Here is a 24556-nt window from a genome sequence, read left to right as displayed (position 1 = left end):
TAGGTCTTTCACTCTGTCACATGACAGGTGTAGTTCTTTTTCATTTGGCAGTATTGCTTTTTTACCCTTCTCTGCTCCAAACCCATTAAATGGTCATTTATATCATTCCAAAAAGCAAATCTTAGTTTATTATTAATTAATTTTATTTTTAAATAAGTATTTTTAATAGTCTCTGAGGAGCAGGATTAGACAGCCAACAACTTGTAATGTAGAATTGATTAGGATTGTGGGTAGGAATTCTTTGCATTACAGCTTACAGGTGTATATCAGTGGTTCTCAACTGGGGGCAGTTTTGACCCCCTGGGGACCTTTGGCAATGTGCGGAGACATCTTTGATTGTCATCACTGTGGCTAGAATGGAGCTATTACTAGCATTTAGTGGGTAGAGGCCAGGGATGCTGCTAATGTTACAATGCATAGGACAGCCCCCCACAACAAAAAATTACCTGGCTCAAAATGTCAAAATTGCTGAGGTTGAGAAGTACTGGTGTACATTAACTAGCATTTGAATATTTATGAATTAGCCAAGCATGCTTATCTACATTATTTAATTGAAACTTCAGAAACACCCCCTATGAGGTAAGTGGTATCCTTTCCCTGAAGGATGGAGGCAAGATCTAAACCTTGGGCTTATCGCTTTAGGAAAACCTTAATACATAAGTATTCAGGACACAAGCCCCCTCCCCCTCCTTTTTTATAAGGCTATCTTTGGTCTTACCTGTTTTGTATTTTAGGGATAAATATTCATGGCATTTGAAATACATAATTTATTTTTAATATTACAGATCTAGAAATGGCCATTGCCTACTGGAATTTAGTGCTTAATGGAAGATTTAAATTCTTAGACTTATGGAATAAATTTTTGTTGGTAAGTGTTTTCTCTAAACTTTTTATTTGTTTGAAGATAAATTAACATTTTAAAGCATGACTGACTCATTTCAGAGCTGTAATGGACATAGATGAGAAATTTGATTACCAGAATTTCATTTTGCATTTTGCATTCTTATAGTTAGCATCATCTGGACTGTTTTTTGAAACTTTTTAGTGATTTGGATTTTTTTTAATAGGAACATCATAAACGATCAATACCAAAAGATACTTGGAATCTTCTTTTAGACTTCAGTACAATGATTGCAGATGACATGTCTAATTATGACGAGGAAGGTAATGAAAATTTTTTCCCTACCAGTTTTTTTGGGTTTTTTTACCGCCTTCTATCACACACTCTTGAACTTCCTGTCTACTTCTTTAATTCTTGGAGTTGGATTTCCCTCTTCTGAGTTTTTATTTATGCTTTTCTGAATGTATGAAATACCTTTATCCTCTATACCAATCTGTATTGTTTTGTTTCTTTAAATATCAACTCAGTATTCATGTCTTCCAGAAAGGCATAAGTAATTTTCACCCGTGCTTTAGATTTTAAGTTTACTTTAGGAACCTATTGTCTTAATGTACTTTTATACTTGTTGTCTGTCTTGTCTGCGAAGTTGATTGTCAACTCCTTAAGTTTAGTGACTTTGTCTAACTTGAAATGTACTTCATCTGCCTACTGTAGTATTATTGGCATTCATTCAATAAATATTCATTAATTGAATGCTTTTCTGTTTTTTCTTCATGTATGTATAAAGATGATGCTACTATCTACTATTGGTTTTTCTAGAAGTGGTAGTGATTTACAATGATTCCTTCACACATAATTACCCAGTTCCCCTTGAGAATTAGCAGGCTGTGTTTTTGAGATTGTTGAATAGACAGAGGTATTCTTTGAAAAATCTTCAGTGACCTTGCCTCCTTAAAAGTGTCTTGGAGCCATTTAATCTAACCAGGGATGATGTTATTTTATTTTTTGTTTTCATTGTCCTTTATAGTCTTCACTAAAAAGAGAAATGTCTAATCTTGCATATGATTGATAATTGTGCTGTTAGCCATTACACAGAACTGGAGAACTTTCTGATTTAGAGGTTGGCACATGGATGTATAGAGGCATACATATGTGGAATTTTAAGTCTTTTAATTATGAAATAGGATAGATTTAGATACTTGCTGTTAATTTGCTTTGTAAGATTACCACAAAATGCCTGAAAATTTGTTTCCTCCTACCTACTATGCTTTCAACACTGGGAGCATGCCCTCATATCATGGCCATTCCTCAGGCTGCCAGTTTTGATCAGATTACAATGGCCTGACTTCAGTGACTTTCAGAAAACCGTAATATTATTGATTACCAAGAGAGTTATTTTTTATCATTTGAGGAATGATCAAGTGTTGGAAAAATAGAGCAGAGCGAATACAAGGAATACTTTTGGTAGGAACTCTAAAAAGCTAGCATTTTGGAAGACCTATCATTGGAAATATGTGCTTATAATGATATATTTTAACCATTATGGGGAAGGTACTTATAAAATAAAGGATCCTTTAAAATGTTAGTCTTATTTTTGCTTTTCTTTTTCCCATATATTTCTTTTCCCTAGGAGCATGGCCTGTTCTTATTGATGACTTTGTGGAATTTGCACGCCCTCAAATTGCTGGGACAAAAAGTACAACAGTGTAGCACTAAAGGAACTTTCTAGAATGTACATAGTCTGTACAATAAATACAACGGAAAATTGCACAGTCAATTTCTGCTGGCTGGACTGAACTGAAGATCAATCCTCGCAATTCAGACTGAGGGTTGAGACAAAACTTTAAGGATACATCTTGGACCATATCGTATTTCATTCTCCTAATGGTGGTTTGGGCTTGTCTTCTAGTCTGGGCCGCTCTAAACATTCATAATTCCAACATTGTGGATTTCATCTTATATCTGTGGACCATCCTAGTTTATTCTCCCATAAGACTTAGAAGCTTTATGGTGATTATTTTGAGGTTTCCATTCTTGCATAAAGCACAATGCTGTCTTCATCAGAAAACAGTTTGGCATAAGAATTAAAAACATGAACATCACAAACAATTTATAAAAACTTCTTAAATATATGCTTTGGGCTAGTTGCAAAGACTATGCTGATAGCACTTCCAATGAGAGTGATATATTTAAGTGTACTGGATCTGGAATGGTGTTTTCGTTTGCGGGATTTTTTTTTTTTTCCTGGCAAATCACATGTATTGTTGATGTGAGTAGAGAATCTGATGAAAAAAATGTCAAAATAACCAACGTGAACAATTTTTAGGATAACTTCGTGTGCCTACCTGAAAAATTTATTGTGTTTCAGACCCTCGATTTTAAAAGATTCCACAGAACTAGTCTGCACTTATCTTACCCATGTTTATATATAGTTGTCCTACAGGGAGCTTTTATTTAGAAAATATCTGCATAATGTTAGATTCTACTCCTGTCTACATTATGCACTACATAATTGGATTTCATTATGATTTTGAAATGCTTATATGCCTGTCAAATAAGTTAAACTATTTAATTTGTTTTGAATGTTTCAGATTGCTACACAATACAATATTCTAAATTTAGGCATGAGGGTTTATTTTTTGTTTTTGTTTTTGTCAGCACACTATGGAACACAAATGAAATTCTCTTAATTTATAAGATGATAATAGGAATTAAATTTTGAAAATGGTCGTGATGAGCCATGAAGTTCAATCCTTATAGGTACTGCTCTTTCATACAAATAGTCCATTTTTGATGACTTGTTATTTTGTTGAAATTGCTTTAACTGCTAATCACTGTGGTTGCCAAATACTTACTTGAAGAGCAAAGGTTTTCAAGCAAGCATGCACTTGATGCAAAATATCAATCCGGCTTCTATTTTCATAAATTATATAGTCTCTACTGTTTGTTTCATCAAATTAGCTCAGTTTTCACATCAAAGCAGAATTTTATCTTGTATGTATGATTTTCATTAGAAGACCTATGAACTGCTTTTGTGCTGAAAACGCCAATTTCCCTGTTCACTTCCTGACATGTGAAGAAGGGTTTATTGCTTTTTAAAATATTTCTGTAAGGCAGGTTAAAAAAATGTAAAACTTCAACTATTACATGCCTATGCTCTTTAGCAGGAATAGATTTTGCTTGGTAATTCCAGGCACTCTCTAAGGTCTAATGTTGAAATTATCAAAGGAATGTACTTCACATTAGCAGTACATTTTATGTAGATGTGGAAATGATTTTAAGAACAATGACATATTAAAACTACTTTTTATTTACATGATTTTGAAATTGACTAGAAAGCTTTTCCCATGGATATTATATTAATATTCCAATCATAACTTTAATTCAAGAATACAATTCTGCCAAAAGAAAATTTTGAAAATTTCTATTCAGGTTACTGGCATTGGTTATTTTTAAAAAAAAAAAAAGGAAGAAAAAAGAAGAATCCTGCTGCTTTCAAGTATTTCCTGATTTCATATGTGTAAATATAAAAAGGAACTTCAATTATGAAAAATTTAAAAAGATATATATGTACTATTTTGTTTCCTGTCTTGAAGATTTTGAGTTATGATATTGTTTTTAGATTGACTAATTAATTCAAATATGCTGTGATTTGAATGAGATCCCATTAGCTTTTCTTTCCAATATAAATTGTTTTTCATAAAGTCTGATATTGGTTCATGGCCTAGTGCCTTGGGTTTTACAGACTTTTTCTTTTAAATGCAAGACCTTTTCAACAAAATAGTATTTGTCATCAGTGTGGTACTAGACATTTATAATTACTGTGTAATTATAAACAAAAAAATACATAAATCTTTGAATATAATTATGTAGCATAAAAGGTAAGGTTGTTCACTCTATGATGGCATCTTAGAATTAAACAATACTATTACTAGGGCTGGAAAGAAGACTGATTTAATGTGCTATGATTATTCTGAGGATAAATGTCTGGTTACAGGGAATATTTTGTACTAAAAATGCTTATACATATGAGTGAGTGTGTGTGTGTGTGTGTATGTGTGCGCGCGCGCATGCGTGTGTGTGTGAGAGAGAGAGAGAGAGAGGGAGAGAGAGAGAGAGGGAGAGAGAGAGAGGTTGAAGGAGACACCCACCCACCCACAGCTTGAATCGTTTCAGTCTTCATTCTGGTAAACTCCCCATGTTGATTCTTTGTTTTAAACTGAACCACAGGTACAGTTTCCTTTTTGCCAAATGTCAAAACAGGTACACATTTTAAAATGTAATGCTTTTTAAATAGTGTATAAAATTAGAAGTGCCCACACATAAAAATACTTGAGATCAAGATTATCTTTAGTGATTATCACCTGCGTATCTCTGTAAGTTCAATTGTGTTTCTTACAATCCCTGTCATATTACCAACAGAGGCAATAAAAGCTTCAGTGAAATTGCCATGACTAAATCTTTTCACATATTATTTCAGTGTAATATTTTTAAAGACTAAAAAATATACCTGAAAACTTTTCCAGGAAGAATAATTATTCGTGGAAAGAGCATTGTAATGGCAAGTTTTAGGGAGAAAAGACATGCCAACTCTTGTTTACTACATTTAAAATGTTTACAACTCTACTGGGCTGCTTTATTTAATTAACAGTACTGTAGTTGTGTAATATGGCATTGTAAGTATGTGTTCTTCATTAGACTTTTAAAAAGTTTTAATGAGAGAAAGTAAACTTAATAAAATAACGGGAAATCTTTTATATAATATCCTTACTGGGGAATTCTTATTTAAGCAAGGTATACTATTTTTTTCCTCAGAAAGATTTAAGTGAATGAAGTGTTCATCTATTTTTTATTTGATGATAAGTTTGAGTAGTTGTAGCTAGTTTTAACGTGCACTTTGCTTAGATTTTTTAAAACATGTTATTAAGACTATGTTTTGTAAACCTTCTGTAACTTTTACGTATTGAATGACAGAAGAAAGTTGAACCTAATGAAAGAATTTTGGAATGAAAAAGGAAAGCGGTGCTGGGGAAATTTATTATAGTTCACAAAGTATGCCTTTGTAAACCTGGATCAACTTCTAGCAAGAATTAATTTATGTAGTTCTAAATGTTAAATTGTGTATATTTAATAGAAAATACTTATTTGGCACCTCAGCAGTTTTCTTTAAATGTTACTTTATACTTTTAACAATATGATTTATATTGACTACATAGATGTTTTGATAAGATTTTATCAAATTTGATAATGTAATGATAAAATGTTTTTAAAATGTGAACTATTTAACATATATCTTAATAACTGAGGACACAATACATGCATTGTGATTTCTACATAATGTGATAATTAGGATTCAAATTATGGCTCATCATTTAATTATAAACGAGTATATTCTGAACTCTTTACTTGCCTCCATTTTTACAATCATATAGCAATAATTTCTATATTTATAGAAATGTGGTGAAGTTATATATCACGATACCTTTGCCTTTGATTTCTGAGGGGAAGGGGTTTATATTTTACAGTTATGATAAATTTGAAAATTCCTAATAGTACACATCCCCTTTTCCAGGTTTATCCTACTTGTTGCCATTTTAGTTGAATTCTTGGCTTGATTTGTATCTGATTCTGGAGGCAGTGCTGTTTTTTTAAACTCCTAATACAGTTACATAAATGGTTTTACCAGAGCGTTCTTGCCATCTTATTTTCTTCACGGCCTGTTGGGCAATTGGCATTTCCTGCTGACCAACTCATTCATTTGGCAACTTTCCACTAGGCTCAATGTTTTGTGTTAATATGGCTTTTGACTTCTCTTTGGTTGATCTTAAAAAAAAAAATCTGTCATAAATAAGGAAATTATGATAAAAGGTGCACAGCATTTGTAGTAGCTGGAACTCCTAAAGTAATATCTTTATGGAATCTTAAAGACAAATTATTTTGTGAATCATGATAATTACCCATTTTAAAAACAGAGATTCTAAAATGTATGTTTTTAAGAAGTATATCCAAGTTTTTCTTTAAAGTATTGCTGAAGTATTTTCAATTTAGTTGTTTTGTATTTGTGCTGTGCAGAAATCAATGTTTGTCTTAGACCATTGGTTTTCAAACCATACCTTAAGGCTGCTATAGGTTGGGCCATAGCAGGCAGGAGACCTCTCCTTTTACCTTCATCTATAGCTTTCTACTTTAGTCTTTGTAGAATATTGGCATTTCATATGAGATTTGGTTTGAGGGAAAATGTTTCGCTTAAAAAAATTGTTTTTTAATGGCTAGCTGAGGGGGAGCATTTCCTCTTTGGCAGATTTTTCAGGAAATGGAAAGAGATGGAGTCAGACCGAAATTAAAGCAGGCCTGATGATAGAAGGCAGCACTGCCTTGAAGAGTCGATCAAATAAGTTTAAAGTAAAGAATTTCAAATCAAAATAATGAAAGCAAAGCTTGATTTGAAACAATGAAAAGTTTGAAACTTATCAGAGGCAGCGTGTGAGTTGCTTAATGACCAAACAAAAGAAAAAAAAAAAGGATGATATATTTAGAATGTCCATATGTATTTAGATGCATGTTCAATAGAAATATTTACTTAAAATTTTATTTCAAATTATGAAATGTTCTAGGAAACCTTTGTGTCTAATAGAAAACTTGGGCAATACCAAACAAGGGATTTTTACTAAAAGGAATACTGTAGGGCCTAAGATTAGGGGAAAACAAAATGGCTAAGAGAAAATAACTAGTGTAAGCTGCAGACCATGATTTATTACATGACACATAGCTAAAAGCAATATTTGATCAATGAGGTTTAGAGATGTGTGTACTTGGAATCCTTTAAAAATAGCATGTTTAGTTTTAAAGCAAACGCTAATACTATTCTTAATCCTGGTAGTACATTAGAATCCATTGTATTGATAGGAAATGAAGAGGCTGTCAGCCAGAGCTTTAAAATAGTCATTCCTAGGACTTTGTTGTAATGGTACTTTAAAAATGTAGCTTTATTGAAATACAATTTGCACACCATAAAATCCACATATTGTAAGCGTACGATTCAGTAGTTTTAGTGAAGGTATAGAGTGGCAGCCATCATCACAACCTAGCTTTAGCACGTTTCTGTCAGCTCGTAGCAGTTGCCCTCATGCCCTTTGCGGTTCGTTTTGGCTGCCACCCCCAGCCCTAGGCACGCATGACTGATCTGTGTATGCGTTTTCCCCGTCTAGAAATTACACATAAATGGGGTTTACAACTTGAAGTCTTGTGTATCTGGCTTCTTTCAGTTGGCATGATTTTGAGGTTCATCCATGAAGCATATGCCTGTACTGAGTTCCTTTGTTGCTTATGGTATTCCCATTGTATGGAGAGTCTATATTTGTTTGTCCATTCACCAGTTGCTGGACATTTGGATTGTTCACATATTTGGTTTGAATGCTGTGAACATTCACGGATATGTCTTAGTGTGGACATATGTTTTCATTTATTTCTCTTAGATTCCTAGAAGTGTAATTGTGTTGGTTGGAAAATTTATGTTTAACTTTCTAAAAAACTGCCAAACTGTCTTCTAAAGTGGCTGTACCATTTAAAAGTATTCCTACCACAATGGATAAGGGTTGCAGTTTCTCCACATCCTTGTGAATCCTTGTCTGTCTTTTACTATAGTCGTTCTAGTGGGTATGTATTTTAAGTGTGCAAGTTTTACCTAGCCATCCTAACTCATGTGTCTCTTGGATGTGCAGTTGGCGTGAGTAGACGGTGCCTGAGGGATGGCTGTAAAATTGCTTACAATAGACATGTCCTTACTTGAGGGTAGTATTTTCTCTAGCCAATGAGGGTAGTTATTACACCTTCCAGTGGGAGTTCTGGTCCCTTAGTGAACTCGGGTGAGGAGATGGACTGCTCAGGTGCAGAGTGCTGCTGGTGCTTTGTGCAAGTGTGTGTACCACGTTGCTGCAGCTACCCAGTTAGCCTGTGACGGGGGGTATGAAAACACTGCACAGATAACTGCATGGATATGTCAAGTCTCACTAAGTTCCCCAGAGCTCTTATGCTCTGAGATAACTTTGGGAATTCATAAATTTGTAAACATGTTGTTAGTATTGTTTAAGTGCTGCCTGCTTACCTGAGTTCATGTACATAGTGGGCACTGCAGTAGTGCTTTTTTATTTTCAATGGAAAATTTCAGACATACACAAAAGTAAAATGATAATGAGCCTACTTGAACATGATCAGTTCATGGCCAATCTTGATTTATCAATGTGCCATCCATCTTCCCAACCCTAATTTATTTTGAAGTCTCAGCAGATAAATTCATTTGTAAATATTTCAGTATGTATGTTTAAAAGATAAAGACTGTCACCACACTTAAATGTTAACATTTTCTTAGTAATTATCCAGTCAGTATTTTAAATTGTCTCATAATTTTTTTCCAGTTCAAGTCAGGAGTCAAAGAAGGTCCATACATTGCATATCTCTCTAAATCAGCGGTTCCCAACCTGTGGGTCATGACCCCTTTGGGGGTAGAACGACCCTTTCACAGGGGTCGCCTAAGACCATCAGAAAACAAAAAGATATTTACATTACGATTCATAACAGTAGCAAAATTACAGTTATAGAGTAGCAACAAAAATAATTTTATGGTTGGGGGTCACCACAACATGAGGAACTGTATTAAGGGGTTGCGGCATTAGGAAGGTTGAGAACCGCTGCTCTAAGTCTTTGAACCTTTGGGTCCCCATACCCCACACTCCTAGGCTTGCAATTCATTTGTTTGAAATAGCAGTGGTTGCTTTAAAATTTTAAATTTGTATGCCATTTATATTTAAGATGACATTTGATATACTTAAAAATATATTCTAACTTGGAAATATTTTCCAAGTGTGGTATAAAAAGCTATGATAATTATATCCATTAATTGCATTCCATTAATTTAAAAACATAATGGGACTTGTATCCAGAATATATAAAGAACTTTTACAACTTAACAAAGACAACCCAATTTACAAGTTAGCAAAGGATTTGAAAAGATATTTCTCCAAAGAAGACATACAAATGGCCAATAAGCACATGAAATGATGCTCAGCATCATTAGTAAATAGGGAAATGCAAATCAAAACTATAATGAATTATCACTCACACCCACTAGGATTGCTTTAATCAAAAAGACAATAAGTGGATGAGACAGTGGATAAATTGGAACATTGGTGGGAATGTAAGTGGTGTAGCCACTTTTGAGGAACACAGTTTGGCTGTTCCTCAAAAAGTTAAACAGCCTACTACCCAGCAATTCCACTCCTAAGAATATAAAGGAATTGAAAAATCTGCATGCCAACTCCAGCCCCTGGTAAGCACCATTCTATTTTATGTGTCTATGAATTTGACTATTTTAGATATATAAGTGGAATCACACAGTACTTGTCTTTTTGTGACTGGCTAATTTCACTCAGCATAATGTCCTCAAGCTTCATCCATGTTGTAGCATGTGACAATTTAGAGGCTAAATATTCTACTGTATGTATGTACCACATTTTGTTTATCCATTTATCTGTCAGTAGACATTTGGCTATTGTGAATAGTGTTGCTGAGAACATAAGTGTGCAAACATCTCTTCAAGACCCTACTTTCAATTCTTTTGGATATATGGCCAGAAGTGAGATTGCTGGAGCATACGGTAGTTCTATTTTTAATTTTTAAAGGAAACTTCATACAGTTTCCATAGCAGCTGCATCATTTTATAATCCTACCAGCAGTACACAAAGTTTCCAATTTGTCCACATCTTCACCAACAATTATTTTTTAGGTTTCTTTTTTATATTAGCCATCCTAATGTGTGTGAGGTGATATCTCATGGTTTTGATTTGCGTTTCTCTGATGATGAGTGATGTTGGACATCTTTTCACATGCTTGTTACCATTTGTATATCATATTTGGAGAAATGTCTATTCAAGTCCTTTGCCCATTTTTGAACTGGATTATTTGATTTTTTGTTGTTATTGAGTTGTGGAATTCTTTTGATATTCTAGATATTAACCATCTGGTCTAACGTGTCGTTAAGTCCAGTGTTTCCTTATTGGTTTTCTGTGTGGATGATTTATCCATTGATGAAAATGGGGGTATTGAAGTGCCCCCTAGTATTATGTTACTGTCTACTTCTCACTTTAGGTCTGTTAATATTTGCTTTATATGAAGTTTTGTGTGTGTTTGTATGGAATCTTTAGAGTTTTCTACATAAAAGATTATGTCATTTGCAAACATAATATTATTTCTTCCAATTTAGATGCCTTTTATTTCTTTTTCATGCCTAATTGCTCTGGCCAGGACTTCAAATACCATGTTGAATAGAAGTGTCAAAAGTGGGCATCCTTGTCTTGTTCCCGATGTTAGAGGAAAAGCTTTGCATTTTTCACCATTGAGTATATTGTTAGCTGTGAACTTTTCGTATGTGGTCTTTATTATGTTGAGATAGTTTCCTTCTATTCCTAGTTTGTTGATTTATAAAAAAATTTTAAATCGGGAAAGGGCGTTGAGTCTTGTCAAATGCTTTTCTCCATCAATTAGGATGCTCGTGGTTATCTTTATCTTTAATTTAATTTAATGTGGTGTATTGGAATAATTGATTTTCATATGTTGAACCATTATTGCATTCCAGGAAGAACTCCCACTCCATCATGTGTAATTCCTTAATGTGCTGTTGAATTTGGTTTGCTAGTATTTTGTTGAGAATTTGTGCATCGATATTCACGAGTGTAGTTTTCTTGTAGCATTTCTTTGGCTTTGATATCAAGGTAATGCTGGCCTCACAGAATGAGTTTGGAAGCAATCCCTTTTCTTCAATTTTTTTGAAGAGTTTGAGGAGGATTGGTGTTAATATTTAAGTGTTTGGTAGAATTTCCAGTGAGTCCATCTGGTCTTGGGCTTTTTTATGTTGGAAGATTTTTTATTACAGATTCAGTTTCCTTACTATTAGTCTATTTGGGTTTTCTATTTCTTCATTATCTGGTTTTGGTATGTTGTGTGCCCATTTTTTTATACTGAGTTATTTGTTTTTTTTATTCACTTGTAATAGTTCTTTACATATTCTAGATACTAGATCAGATATATGATTTACAAATGTTTTCTACTATCCTGTTGATTGCCTTTTAACTTTTCACAAGTGTCTGCTGTGGCACAAAAGTTTAATTTGGGTAAAGTCCAATGTATTTTTTTCTTTGGGTGCATGCACTTTAGGTATCAAATCTAAGAAACCACTGCCTCATTCAATGTCAAAAAGTTTACATTTATATTTTCTAAGAGTATTATAGTTTTAGCTTTTACCTTGATGTCTTTGAGCTGTTTTAATTTTTGTGTACTGTGTGAAGTAGGGGTTCAAAGTCTTTTGCCTGTGAATATCCAGTTGTCTCTATACCATTTGTTATAAAGACTACTACTCTGTCCCTATTGAATGGTCTTGGCACCCTTGCTGAAAATAACTGTCCATAAATGTATGGATTTTTTTTCCTGGATTCTCAATTCCCATTAATCTGTATGACCTTTCTTATGTCAGAACCACAGTTTTTATTACTGTAACTCTGTAGTTAAGTTTTGAAGTCAGGCAATGTGAGTCCTTCAACCTGTTCTTTTTCAAAATTGTCTTGGTTATTCTGGGTCCCTTGCATTTCCATACAAATATTAAGATCAGCTTGTCAACTTCTGAAAAAAAAATCCAGTTGGGATTTTGATAGTTGTGTTTAATTTGTAGACCAGTTTTGGGAGCACTCATAATTTTGCCTCACTATTTCGCATATCTATATGATATTCTTGATGCCTAGTGTAACTGTCTTGATTAAGTTTTCATCTTGCCTAAGTGCCTGCTGTGGCTTCCTATATATTTTCTCTGCCTTTAGTCTGTTTTTCTTCCAATTACTTGTTCTCATTGTTAACAGGATGACTTATCTAAAAGGCTTAATTAAGATACTTTGGTGACTCCCCAGACTTTCACAATTTATTTTTTCACTCATTCAAATGTCTCTAATTCCTTAATGTGTCAGGAAATATAGCAGTGAACAAAACATACAAAAAGAATTGCCCTCATGGAGCGTACATTCTAGTACTGGGAGATATAATAAGTAAAATATGTACTGTGATATATGGTGAGGAGTGCCCTGGCCGGGGACACAAAGGGAAGGGGATAGGGGGAATGTGCAATTTTAAATAGGGCGATCAGGGGAATCTCACTGAGGTAGCTGAATACATACCTAAAGAAATAAGTTAAGCCATGCATATGTCTGAGTAAAGTTTGCAGGCAGAGCAAATAGCAACTATGAAGACTGATTTGGCAGCATGTTTGAGGAACATCAAGGGGACTAGTGGGCAGGAGAGGAGGGAGTGTGGTAATAGGAGATGAGGTAAAAGATAACAGGTAGCAAATTGTGTGTGGCCTTGTGGGCCACTGTTAAGGCTGTGGCTTTTACAGGTGGGAAGTCATTGGAGGGTTTGAGCAGAGAAGTAGTAGGTTCTTACTTGAGTTCTAATAAAATTGCTTTAGCTGATGTGTTGAGTGGGGGTGGGGGTGGAGAGAGAGAGAGAGAGAGAAGAGAAGTAAGATGAAGGCAGGAGACCAGCTATGGTATGCAGCCTCTGAAATGCCCCCAGTGATCGATCCCTGGCTCACGAGACTCACACCCTGTGTAATCCCTTCCCCTTCAATGTGGGCTGGACCTAGTGACATGCTTCTAATGAATAGAATATGGAAAAGTGATGGGATATCATTTCTGAGATTAGGTTGTAAAGAGACAACAGCTTGCATTTTGCATATTCTCTCTTGCTCGCTTACTCGCTCACTGTTTGGAAGCCAGCTGCCATTTTGTGAGCTGCCTTTAAGAGGCCCAGGTGGCAAGAAACTGAAGGTGACCTCCAGCTAACAACCACTGAGGAACAGGCTTTTGGCTCAACAAGCCATGTGGAACTAAATCCTGCCAACAACCACATCAATAAGCTTGGAAACTGAACCTCTCAGCTGAGCCTTCAGATTAAACTGTAGTTTTAACAGTTTGTGGCTTTGTGAGGGACCTTGAATGTGACGTACCCAGATAATCTGCACTCAAATTCTGAATCCACAGAAACTGGAATAATGTCTGTTGTTTTAAGATGCTAAGTTTTGGGATAATTTATTACACAGCAATAGATAATGTCAACTAAAAAGTTAATACAATTGTCTTGATGAGAGATGATGATGACTTAGGCAAGTGTGATAACAATAGCAAAAAGTAGTTGATCTCTCTATATATATATCTATATATTTCCCCCCCTGTGGATTGTCTTTAAATTTTTCTTTATGTTTCAGGTGTAATAGACATTTACACCCCTCACAGAGTGATAACCCCCCTCCCCCAATCTACTACCCCTCTGACATTGTATATAGCTGTTAAAATTCTGTTGACTCTATTCTCTATGCTGTACTCCACATCCTGTGACTATATATATATATATATATATATATATATATATATATATATATATATATAACATTATAATTGACATTCAATATTATTCAGCTTCAGCTTCAGGTGTACAGTACAGTGGTCAGGAATCTACATCATCCATGAAGTGGTCTCCCAAATAAGACAAGTGCCCATCTGACGTCCTACAAAATCTTTACAACATTATTGATTATATTCCCCAAACTGTCTTTCATATCCCCGTGGCAATCTTGTGGTTACCAATTTGTGTTTTCTAATCCCCTCCCCTTCTCCCTCATCCCCACTCCCCTCCCATCTAACCCTCAGTTTTTTCTCTATATCTCTGAGACTGTTTCTGATTACTTTGCTCATTTATTCTATTCTTTAGATTCTGGATATATTTTAAAGATAGATTTAACCAGATTTTCTGAGGAACTAGATACAAGTGGGAGGAGGGGTGGTGATTGTCAATGTAAGGAGTTCAAAGATGATTCCAGGGTGTTTGGCCTGAGTACCTGCAGGGATGGAGTTGCTATTAACCAAGATTCAGACGATGTGAGGGAAACAGGTTTTGGAGGAAAAGATAAGGAGCTCAGTTCGGGATACATGTTTATGATGCTGATATGACTCAATAAAATTTTGAATAGGTATTTAGATGTATGAATCAGGTGATAAAGGGTTAGGTAAGAGTTGGGAGAGAAACATTTAGGAGTTACCAGATTAATGATATTTAAAGCTTTCAGACAGGATGAAATCACTGAGAATGAATATGGACAGAAAGGAGAAGTTTGAGGACTGAGTCCTGAATGAAGCACTCCAATATTAGGAGACCATGTTGATGTGGAGCAAACAGCAAGGAACTCTGAGATGGAGCAGCTAGTGAGGTAAGCGGAAAACCAGAAAAGTGTAGGAGCCAAGTGAAGAGATTGTTCCAGTGAGGAGGGAGTGATAAATTATGTCAAAGCCTGCAGATACCTCAAAAACAAAAAAACAAATTGAGTACTGGATTCAGCAACATGGACGTCATTGTTGATTTTGATGAATAGATTTCAGTGGAGTAACGGAAGGGGAAAGCCTGATTGGAGTGGGTTCAAGAAGAAGTAAAGAAGTAAAGTTGGGACAGTGAGTAGACAAATCTCCAGTTTTGCTGCAAAGGGGAGCAAAGAAACATCATGGTAGCTGGAAGGGGAAGAGTAGGCAAGAAAAGATTGTATAAAAAATGGTAAAAACAGTATGGTTGTATGCTGATGAGAAAGACCCAGTAGACTGAAAAATTGATGCTATGGCAGAGAGGAGACTTGCTGGTGGTTGTCCCACAGTAAGCAAGATAAGCTCTTACTGTTGAACATCAAACACCCTCTGCATAACATTGTTTCTGCCTGCCTCCCATCTCATGTGCACCCTTTGTGTAGTTGGGTTTATGCACCTTGGAGGCTTTTCATGTTCTTTCCTTAGAGTTTCCACTTTTCACACCGTTTCCTTTAAATGACTCACACTAATTTTTGAAACAATAGCAACACATGCTCTTCTTGAGTGCCACCCTCCTGGGAAGCTTTTCTCTGATGCCTCAGTCTGATTTGGATGGGTTTCCTCTGTGCCCCTCTCATTCTATTTTTTTGCTAGCACTCACCATAATACACCATAACACTTGTGTGTCTTCCATTAAGCCATAAGGGCAATATTGATAAAGACCAGGCCTTATCTGATTCTGAATGCTCAGCACAGAGTTTTTCACACATAGTGAATATACATTGAATCTTCGGTATTCAGAAAACATATAATTGATTCTTATTGTTTGCTGATTCCATATTTTGTCTACTCACTAAAATCTATTCATAACCCTCAAATCAATACTCACAGTACCGAAGCAGTCATTTGTGGCCATGTGCAGAGTAGCAGAACTTTTGAGTTCACTGTCAGGCACATTCCTAGCTGAGGTTGAATGTGACAGTGCTATCCCTTCGTGTTTCAGCTCTTATACTGTAAAAAAGTGTCTGTTTCATGATACATTTAGTTTCCCACACTTTTGTGCTGTTTTGGTGATTTTGGTGTTTAAAATGGCCCTCAAGCATAGTGCTGAAGTGTTGTCTAGTGTTCCTAAGTGCAGGAAGGCTGATGTGCCTTACAGAGAAAATATATGTGTTAGATAAGCTGTGTTCAGGCAGAAGTTATAATTCTGGGGCTGTGAGTTCAACGTTAATGAATCAACAATATACAGAGGATGCCAAAAAAATGTATACACATTTTAAGAAAGGAGAAAACTATTAAAATTGCAATACTTAATATATACCAATAACAAAAGATGAATAAAAGTCACGTTTGACTTCTGCAATTACAAGAGGTGCTCAAAGTGGTTACCATCAGCATAATTTTAATACAGGTTTTTCCTTAAAATGTGTATACATTTTTTTGGCACCCTTTGTAGATTAGTGTCTTTAAAGAGAAACACACGTAAAACTAAGTTATGTCTTATTGGTTGATGAAAATGTGACCAGAGGCTCACAAGAACCTAACTTTAATTTTCCCAGAAGCAATGTTTCAGTATTTGTGGCAACTTTATAGAACGTAACTACTGTGAATGAGAGTTGACTGTAGTTTGGCCTCATTCTGAAGTTGCTGGTCAAATCTTTCCCACGCCTCCCTACAGATGGGAAACAGGTGGATTTATTGTCACTTGTAAAGTAACCCTAAATCAGAATGACTTTGTTCATAAGTATTATGAAAAATTGGTCTGGAGCTACTCCACTCAGTGTGAAGGGAAAGGCAGTAGAGTAATTCTGAGATCTAATATCTTGAAGATATGTAGGGTAGCCATGAAGTTCTACTACACGTAGGTCAGACATCAGTGCCTAAAGTGTTCCCAAGACTGTACGTTGCCCAGAGGTTATGGTTATCGTTGACTTTCCCAGACTCTAGAAATCTGGAGGCATTAAATGCTTGATAAATGAATGATACTGGTAATTATTTTCTTGTAAAAAGAGAATTGGTATTAGTGTTGAGATTTTGAAAAGCAATCCAAGCATTAAAAATGTAGTTTTGTGAAGTGACCCTCCTCTTTTGTGTTTTACCTTCATTTATTGAACACTTCCCATACTCTACATTGTGTTGAGCAGTTAATCAACAATATATTGTTCAATCTTCAAAACACTATGAGGCACAGCTATTATTCCCCCCATTTTACAATGAGAAAAACGAGGCTCCAAGAGGGTAACTTGTAGCTAGCTAATAAATGCTAGTGCCAAAATCTGAACCTGGGCTTAATTCCAAAGTTTTTAAACATTGTTATAGTCTTCCAGTTTGAAGAACCTGATTTCTACCTTTACAATCAACCCTTGAATAAGAAGTCTTAAAAAGGACTAGCACTCTACTGCAGAATAGCTATTTCATGTTGCGTTTTGTATATAATTTTCAATTTTTGAATTATTAAATCCTCTCAGTATTTTTTCAAAGGCAAGATTTTTGGAAAGGAGGGCTGGCCGAGTGGCTCAGTTGGTTAAGAGCTTGCTCAAGAGTGCGAGCTCTGAGCAGCAGTCGCCAGTTTGATTCCCACGTGGGCCCAAGCTGAGCTGCCAACAGGCGGCAGGATGGCTCAGCTAAAAAAAAAAAAAAAAAAAAAAAAACAAACCCCGCTCCCCCCCCCCAAAAAAAAAACTAACAACAAAAAAAGATTTTTGGAAAGGAGTGGATAGATTTTACTTATTACGATTTTTATGAATTCAATATGATGAAGACATACTGCTTTCAGTGTATGGAATGGAGACATCATAGAATGAACTCAGCTATGTCTCACAAGCAGTTTAAAGGCTATATGAATAGGCAGTAATTTAATGTGTGCATTTGGATAGTGGCTTAGAGTCGGCAATTGTGGGAATTGAGAATGTGGTTGTTTTCAATGGTTCCATTCCAGCAAGTATCACAAAAATAGATACAGCCTGATTCCACTACTGATCATTGTGACCTTGAGGGTGGGTCTGTTTCAACTGAGTCTGTTTTCACATCTGTCAAATGAGGGTTCTCTCTATATCAGCAATCTCTGATTCCATAGTTCCTTCATGTGAAATATATGTAACAAACGATCTCTAATCCATTGGATCATTCTCTGGTGGAACAGATGTTGAGTAACTTGTTTTGAAGTGTTACATAAAAACTTGCTCCATGTACACCGTGGCAGAGTCTGTCAAAATCTGATCTTCCCCACTTCCACAGTTAGTTCTAGCTGACATGTGGTTACCTGTCTGGAGATGTTACTTGGTTCCAGCCTCTAGTCAGTTGTAGCTATTTAAGTTCTTACCAATAGAATAAGCAGATTCGGTGTGTCAGTTCTGGACCAATGCCTTAAACAGCATGACTTCCAAATTATCTTTTCTCTTCCTGTCAACTAGAACCCATGTAAACCCAGTTGCAACCAATCAGGTGGTGATAATGCCCTAGGATGGCAGATCATCAGGATGAAAAACAAAAATATGTGGATCCCTGAATGACTTCATGGAACAGGGCTGGCTGCTGACTGGAGCTCTCCATGGAATGTAGTAACAGAATGTTACGCCTCTTTAAGCCTATTGATTGTTGTTGGGTCTCTGTTGCAGCAATGTGGCCTTATCTAACCACTATAAGTACTGAATGTGAAAATTTTTTCTAAGGGAAACAAAAAAAAAATCAGAATTGGATACTCAGATGCCTTTAATTTCCAGGTTCATTAACAAATCCGTAACTTGCTTACAGACATGAGGAAATGAAACTTCAGCTCATTGGTTCACCAACTTTAGTGTATTCGAGTTATTTTAGTTTATTTTTAACCTAACCACCTAGTCCTTCTTTCTAGAGATTCTGAATTGGTTCAGCAGGCCAGAGCTCCAAAAGAATAGGAGACAACCATATGAAGATCTAGCAGAGAACATTCCATGCAGAGAGAACAAGAGTGCAAAGTTCCTGTGGCATGAACTTGGCAAGTTCGAGGAACAGAAGGGAGGCAGTGAACAGTGGGTGAAGGGGAGAGTGGCATGAGATCAGAGGGCAGGCAGGAGCCACATATAAGTGATATTCAGTGCTTGTTTTTCTCTGACTTATCTTGCTTAGCATAATGTGCTCAAGGTCTAGCCATGCTGTTGCAAATGGCAGGATATCCTTTCTCATGGCTAAATAATATTCAATTGTGCATATGTACCACATCTTTTTAAAATCTGTATATCTGTTGATAGGCATTTGGGTTATTTCCTTGACTATTGTGAATAATGCTGCGATAAACCTGGGAGTGCATATATCTTGTCAAAATCCTGTTTTCATTTCCTTTGGGTATGTACCCAGAAGTGGAATTGCTGAATCGTATGGTAGATCTCCTTTTTTTTTTCTTCATTTAAAAAAAATTAGTTTCAGGTGTACAAAACAGTGCAATAGTTACTTTTTACCATGCACAAAGTGACAACCCCCTCCCCCAATCGACCGCCCCACTCCCCCCCTGACATCATACATATCTATTACAATTCCATTGATTCCACTCCCCACACTATTCTCCACATCCCGTGACCATATATTTATATATTAAATTATAGTTGACATACAATATTATTCAACATCAGCTTCAGGTGTACAGTGCAGTGATCAAGCCTCTACACCATCCATGAAGTGGTCTCCCTAACAAGACGTGACCATCTGACACCCTACAAAATATTTACAACATTATTATATTGGCGTACTGTCTTTCATATCCCTGTGGCAATATTGTAATTACCAATTTATGCTGTCTAATCCCTTCTCCTTATTCCTCATCCGCACCCCCCTCCCATCTAGCAACCATCAGTTTTTCCTCTATATCTCTGAGACTATTTATTTACTTTGCTCATTTATTCAGTTCTTTAGATTCTACATATAAGTAAGATTATATGGTATTTGTCTTTCTCTGACTGACTTATTTCACTTAACATAATGTCCTCTAGGTCCATCCATATCGTTGCAAATGGTAAGATTTCATTCTTCTTTATAGCCGAGTAATACTCCATTGTATAAATGCACCACAGCTTCTTAATCCAGTCATCTACCGATGGGCATTTTGGTTGTTTCCAAGTCTTGGCTATTGTAAATAGTGCTGCAATAAACATAGGAGTGTATATATTTTTTTGAATTAGCATCTTGGGTTTTTCTGGATAGATACCTGAGTGGAATTCCTGGGTCATAAGGTAGTTCCATTTTCAGTTTTTTGAGATACCTCCATACTGATTTCCATAATGGCTGCACCAATCTGCAGTTCCAACAACAGTGCACCAGGATTCCCTTTTCTCGGAAACCTCACCAGCAATTGTTGTTTGTTGATTTATTGATGATAGCCATTCTGACTAGAGTGAAGTGGTATTTCATTGTGGTTTTTATTTGCATTTCTCTAATGATTAGTGAGGTTGAACATTTTTTCATATGCCTGTTGGCCATCTTTAGAGAAATGTCTCTTCATATCCTCTGCCCATTTAAAAATTTTTTTGGTGTTGAGTTGAATGAGTTTTATAAATTTTGGATATTAACCCCTTATCAGATATATCATTGGCAAATATATTCTTCCATTCAGTAGGCTGCTTTTTTGTTTTATTGATGATTTCCTTTGCTGTGAAAAAACTTTTAAGTTTGATATAATCCCATATGTTTATTTTTTCTTTTATTTCTCTTGTCTGAGAGGATATATCAGTAAAAATATTACTCAGGGTAATGTCTACAAATTTACTCCCTGTGTTTTCTTCTAGGAGTTTTATGGTTTCAGGTCTTACATTTAAGTCTTTAATCCATTTTGAGTTTGTTCTTGTATATGGTGTAAGTAGGTGGTCCATTTTCATTTTTTTGCACGTGTCAGTCCAATTTTCCCAGCACCACTTATTAAATAGACTATCTTTACTCTAATGTAACTTCTTGCTTCCATTGTCATAGATTAAATGACTGTATATGGATGGGTTTATTTCTGGGCTCTGTATTCTGTTCCATTGATCTATGTGTCTGTTTTTATGCCAGTACCATACTGTTTTGATTACTATAGCCTTGTAGTATGATTTGTTGTCAGGTAGTGTGATACCTCCCACTTTGTTCTTATTTCTCAAGATTGCCGTGGCTATTCGGGGTCTTTTATGGTTCCATATGAATTTTAGGATTATATGTTCTATTTCAGAGAAAAATGTCCTTGGTAGTTTGATAAGAATTGCACTGAATCTATATATTGCCTTAGGTAGTATTGATATTTTAACTATATTAATTCTTCCTATCCATGATCATGGTATGTATTTCCATTTATTTGTATCTTTTATTTCTCTCTTCAGTGTCTTATAATTTTCTGAGTACAAGTCTTTTACTTTTTTGGTTAAATTTATTCCTAGGTATATTATTGTTTTTGAAGCAATTGTAAATGGGATTGATTTCTTGATTTCTTCTTCTGATAGTTTATTATTGGTGTATACAAATGCAACTGATTTCTGAATATTAATTTTGTATCTGTTACTTTACTAAATTGATTTATGAGTTCTAACAGTTTTTTGGTGGAGTCTTTGGGATTCTCTCTATATAGTATTGTGTCATCTGCATATTATGACAGTTTTACCTCCTCCTTTCCAATTTGGATGCCTTTTATTTCATTTTCTTGTCTGAGTGCTGTGGCTAGAACTTTCAGAACTATGTTGAATAGAAGTGGTGAAAGTGGGCAGCCTTGTCTTGTTCCTGATCTTAAGGGGAAGAGTTTTAGCCTTTCCCTATTAAGAGTTTAGCTGTGGGTTTATCATATATGGCCTTTATTATGTTGAGATATGATCCCTGTATTCCTACTTTGCTAAGAGTTTTTATCATAAATGGCTGCTGGATTTTGTCAAATGCTTTTACTGCATTTATTGATAGGACCATATGATTTTTATTTTTCATTTTGTTAATGTGATGTATTATGTTATTTGATTTGTGAATATTGAACCAACCTTGCATACCAGGAATGAATCCCACTTGATCGTGGTGTATGATCTTTTTAATGTGTTGCTGAATCCGGTTTGCTAGTATTTCGTTGAGGATTTTTGTGTCTATGTTCATTAGGGATATCGGCCTGTAGTTTTCTTTTTTTGTAATATCTTTGTCTGATTTTGGGATCAGAGTAATAGTGGCCTCATAAAATGTTCTTGGGAGCCTTCCCTCATTCTGTATTTTTTGGAATAGTTTGAGGAGAATAGGTATTGATTCTTTTTTGGATGTTTTGTAAAATTCACCTATGAAGCCATATGATCCAGGACTTTTGTTTGTTGGAAGCTTGTTGATTACTGTTTCAATTTCTTTGGTAGTAATCAGTCTGTTCAAAGTTGTTGTTTTTTTTTGGTTCAAACTTGAAGATTGTATGCTTCTAGAAATTTATCCATTTCTTCGAGGTTGTCAAATTTGTTGGCATATAGTTGCTCATAGTATTTTCTTAAAATTTTCTGTATTTCTATGGTATCTGTTGTCACTTCTCCTCTTTCATTTCTGATTTTATTAATTTGGGTCCTATCTTTTTCTTGGTGAGTCTGGCTAAGGGTTTGTCGATTTTGTTTCTTTCCAAAAAACCAGCTCTTGGTTTCATTGATCTTTTGCATTTTTTGGGGGAGGGTTCTCTATTTCATTTATTTCTACTCTGATCTGTATTATTTCCTTCCCTGTACTCCCTTTGGGCTTGTTTTGCTGTTCTTTTTCCAGTTCCCTTAGGTGTAAAATAGCCTGTTGATTTGAGATTTTCCTTGTTTCTTTAAATAGGCCTGCATTGCTATGAATTTCCCTCTTAGGACTGCTTTCATTGCATTCCAGAGATTTTGGGTTGTTGTGTTTTAATTTTCATTTGTCTCGAGGTATCATTTGATTTCTTCCTTGATCTCAGTTTTGACCCAGTTGCTATTTAGTAGCATGTTATTCAGCCTCCATGTATTTGTGTGCTTTCCAGGTTTCTTTTTATAATTGATTTCTGGTTTCATAGCATTGTGGTCGGAGAAGACGCTTAATATTTCAGTCTTCTAAATTTATTGAGACTTGTTTTGTGGAATAACATGTGGTCTATTTTGGAAAATGTTCCATGTGCACTTGAGAAGAATGTATATGCTGTTACTTGGGGGTGAAATGCTCTAAAAATATCGATTAAATCCAACTGGTCTAAAGTGTCGTTTAAGGCCACTGTTTCCATGTTGATTTTCTGTCTGGAGGATCTGTCCATTGGTGACAATGGGGTGTTAAAGTCCCCTACTACGATAGTGCTACTGTTGATCTCTGACTTTATGTTGGTCAATATCTGTTTTATATATTTAGGGGCACCTATTAGGTGCATAGATGTTTACTAGGGTTATGTCTTCTTGTTGAATGGATCCCTTTATTATTAAGTAGTACCCTTCTTTGTCTTTTATTGTAGTCTTCATTTTAAAGTCTATTTTGTCTGAAATAAGATTCCTACTCTAGCTTTTTTCTCATTTCCATTTGCATGAAATATCTTATTCCAACCTTTTACTTTCAGTTTGTGTGTGTCTTTTCATCTGAGATGAGTCTCTTGTAAACAGCATATGCATGGGTCTTGTTTTCTTATCCACTCAGCCACTCTATGTCTTTTGATTGGGGCATTTAGTCCATTCACGTATAAAGTGATTACTGATCGGTACATATTTATTGCCATTTTGCTATTCGTATTCTGGTCCTCCTTGGTTACCTTGTTTTCCCCTCTTTTTTCTGTTTAAAAAAGCCCTTTCAACATTTCCTGCAATGCTGGCTCGGTGGTAATGAATTCCTTAAGCTTATTCTTTTCTGAGAAGTCCTTTGTCTCTCCTTCAATTTTAAGTGGTAGCCATGCTGGATAGAGCAATCTTGGTTATAGGCCTTTATTTTGCATCACTTTGAATATTTTCTGCCACTCCCTTCTGGCCTGCAGAGTTTGTGTAGAAAAGTCAGCTGTTAGTCTTATAGGAGTTCCTTTGTATGTAACCTGCTGCCTTTCTCTTGCTACTTTTAGGATCCTGTCTTTGTCTTTAACCTTTGACATTTTTACTATGATGTGTCTTGGTGTGGACCTGTTTGGGTTCAGCTTGTTTGGAACTCTCTGCACTTCCTGGGCTTGTATGTCGATTTCCTTCACCAGGGTAGGGAAGTTCTCAGTCATTATTTCTTCAATACATTCTTGATCCCTTGCTTCTTCTCTTCTCCTGGTATTCCTATGATGTGAATGTTGTTGCACTTGATGTTGTCCCACAGGTCTCTTAAACTAATTTCATTGTTTTTATTCTTTTTGTTGCTCCAACTGGGTGATTTCTGCTATTTTGTCTTCTAAATCGCTGATCCGATCCTC

At 35.6% G+C, this 24556-nt stretch overlaps 1 protein-coding gene across 3 annotated transcripts in view; it reads left to right on the top strand.

Annotated features, from left to right (window-relative positions):
- The window catches only part of DCUN1D1 (defective in cullin neddylation 1 domain containing 1), a 32048-nt gene extending 25525 nt beyond the window's left edge, over positions 1 to 6523 (top strand). For all 3 annotated transcript variants that reach the window (XM_019668214.1, XM_019668201.1, XM_019668209.1), the window contains exons 5-7: positions 786 to 868; positions 1068 to 1164; positions 2472 to 6523. In XM_019668214.1, the coding sequence (XP_019523759.1) occupies positions 786 to 868; positions 1068 to 1164; positions 2472 to 2551 (260 nt within the window). In that variant the 3' untranslated portion in view covers positions 2552 to 6523. The remainder of the gene's footprint in view (positions 1 to 785; positions 869 to 1067; positions 1165 to 2471) is intronic.
- The last annotated feature ends 18033 nt before the right edge of the window (positions 6524 to 24556 follow it).

This window comes from Hipposideros armiger, unplaced genomic scaffold (genome assembly GCF_001890085.2).
Source record: "Hipposideros armiger isolate ML-2016 unplaced genomic scaffold, ASM189008v1 scaffold_14, whole genome shotgun sequence".
Lineage (NCBI taxonomy): Eukaryota > Metazoa > Chordata > Mammalia > Chiroptera > Hipposideridae > Hipposideros > Hipposideros armiger.
This window is presented reverse-complemented; position numbering and strand designations above follow the sequence as displayed.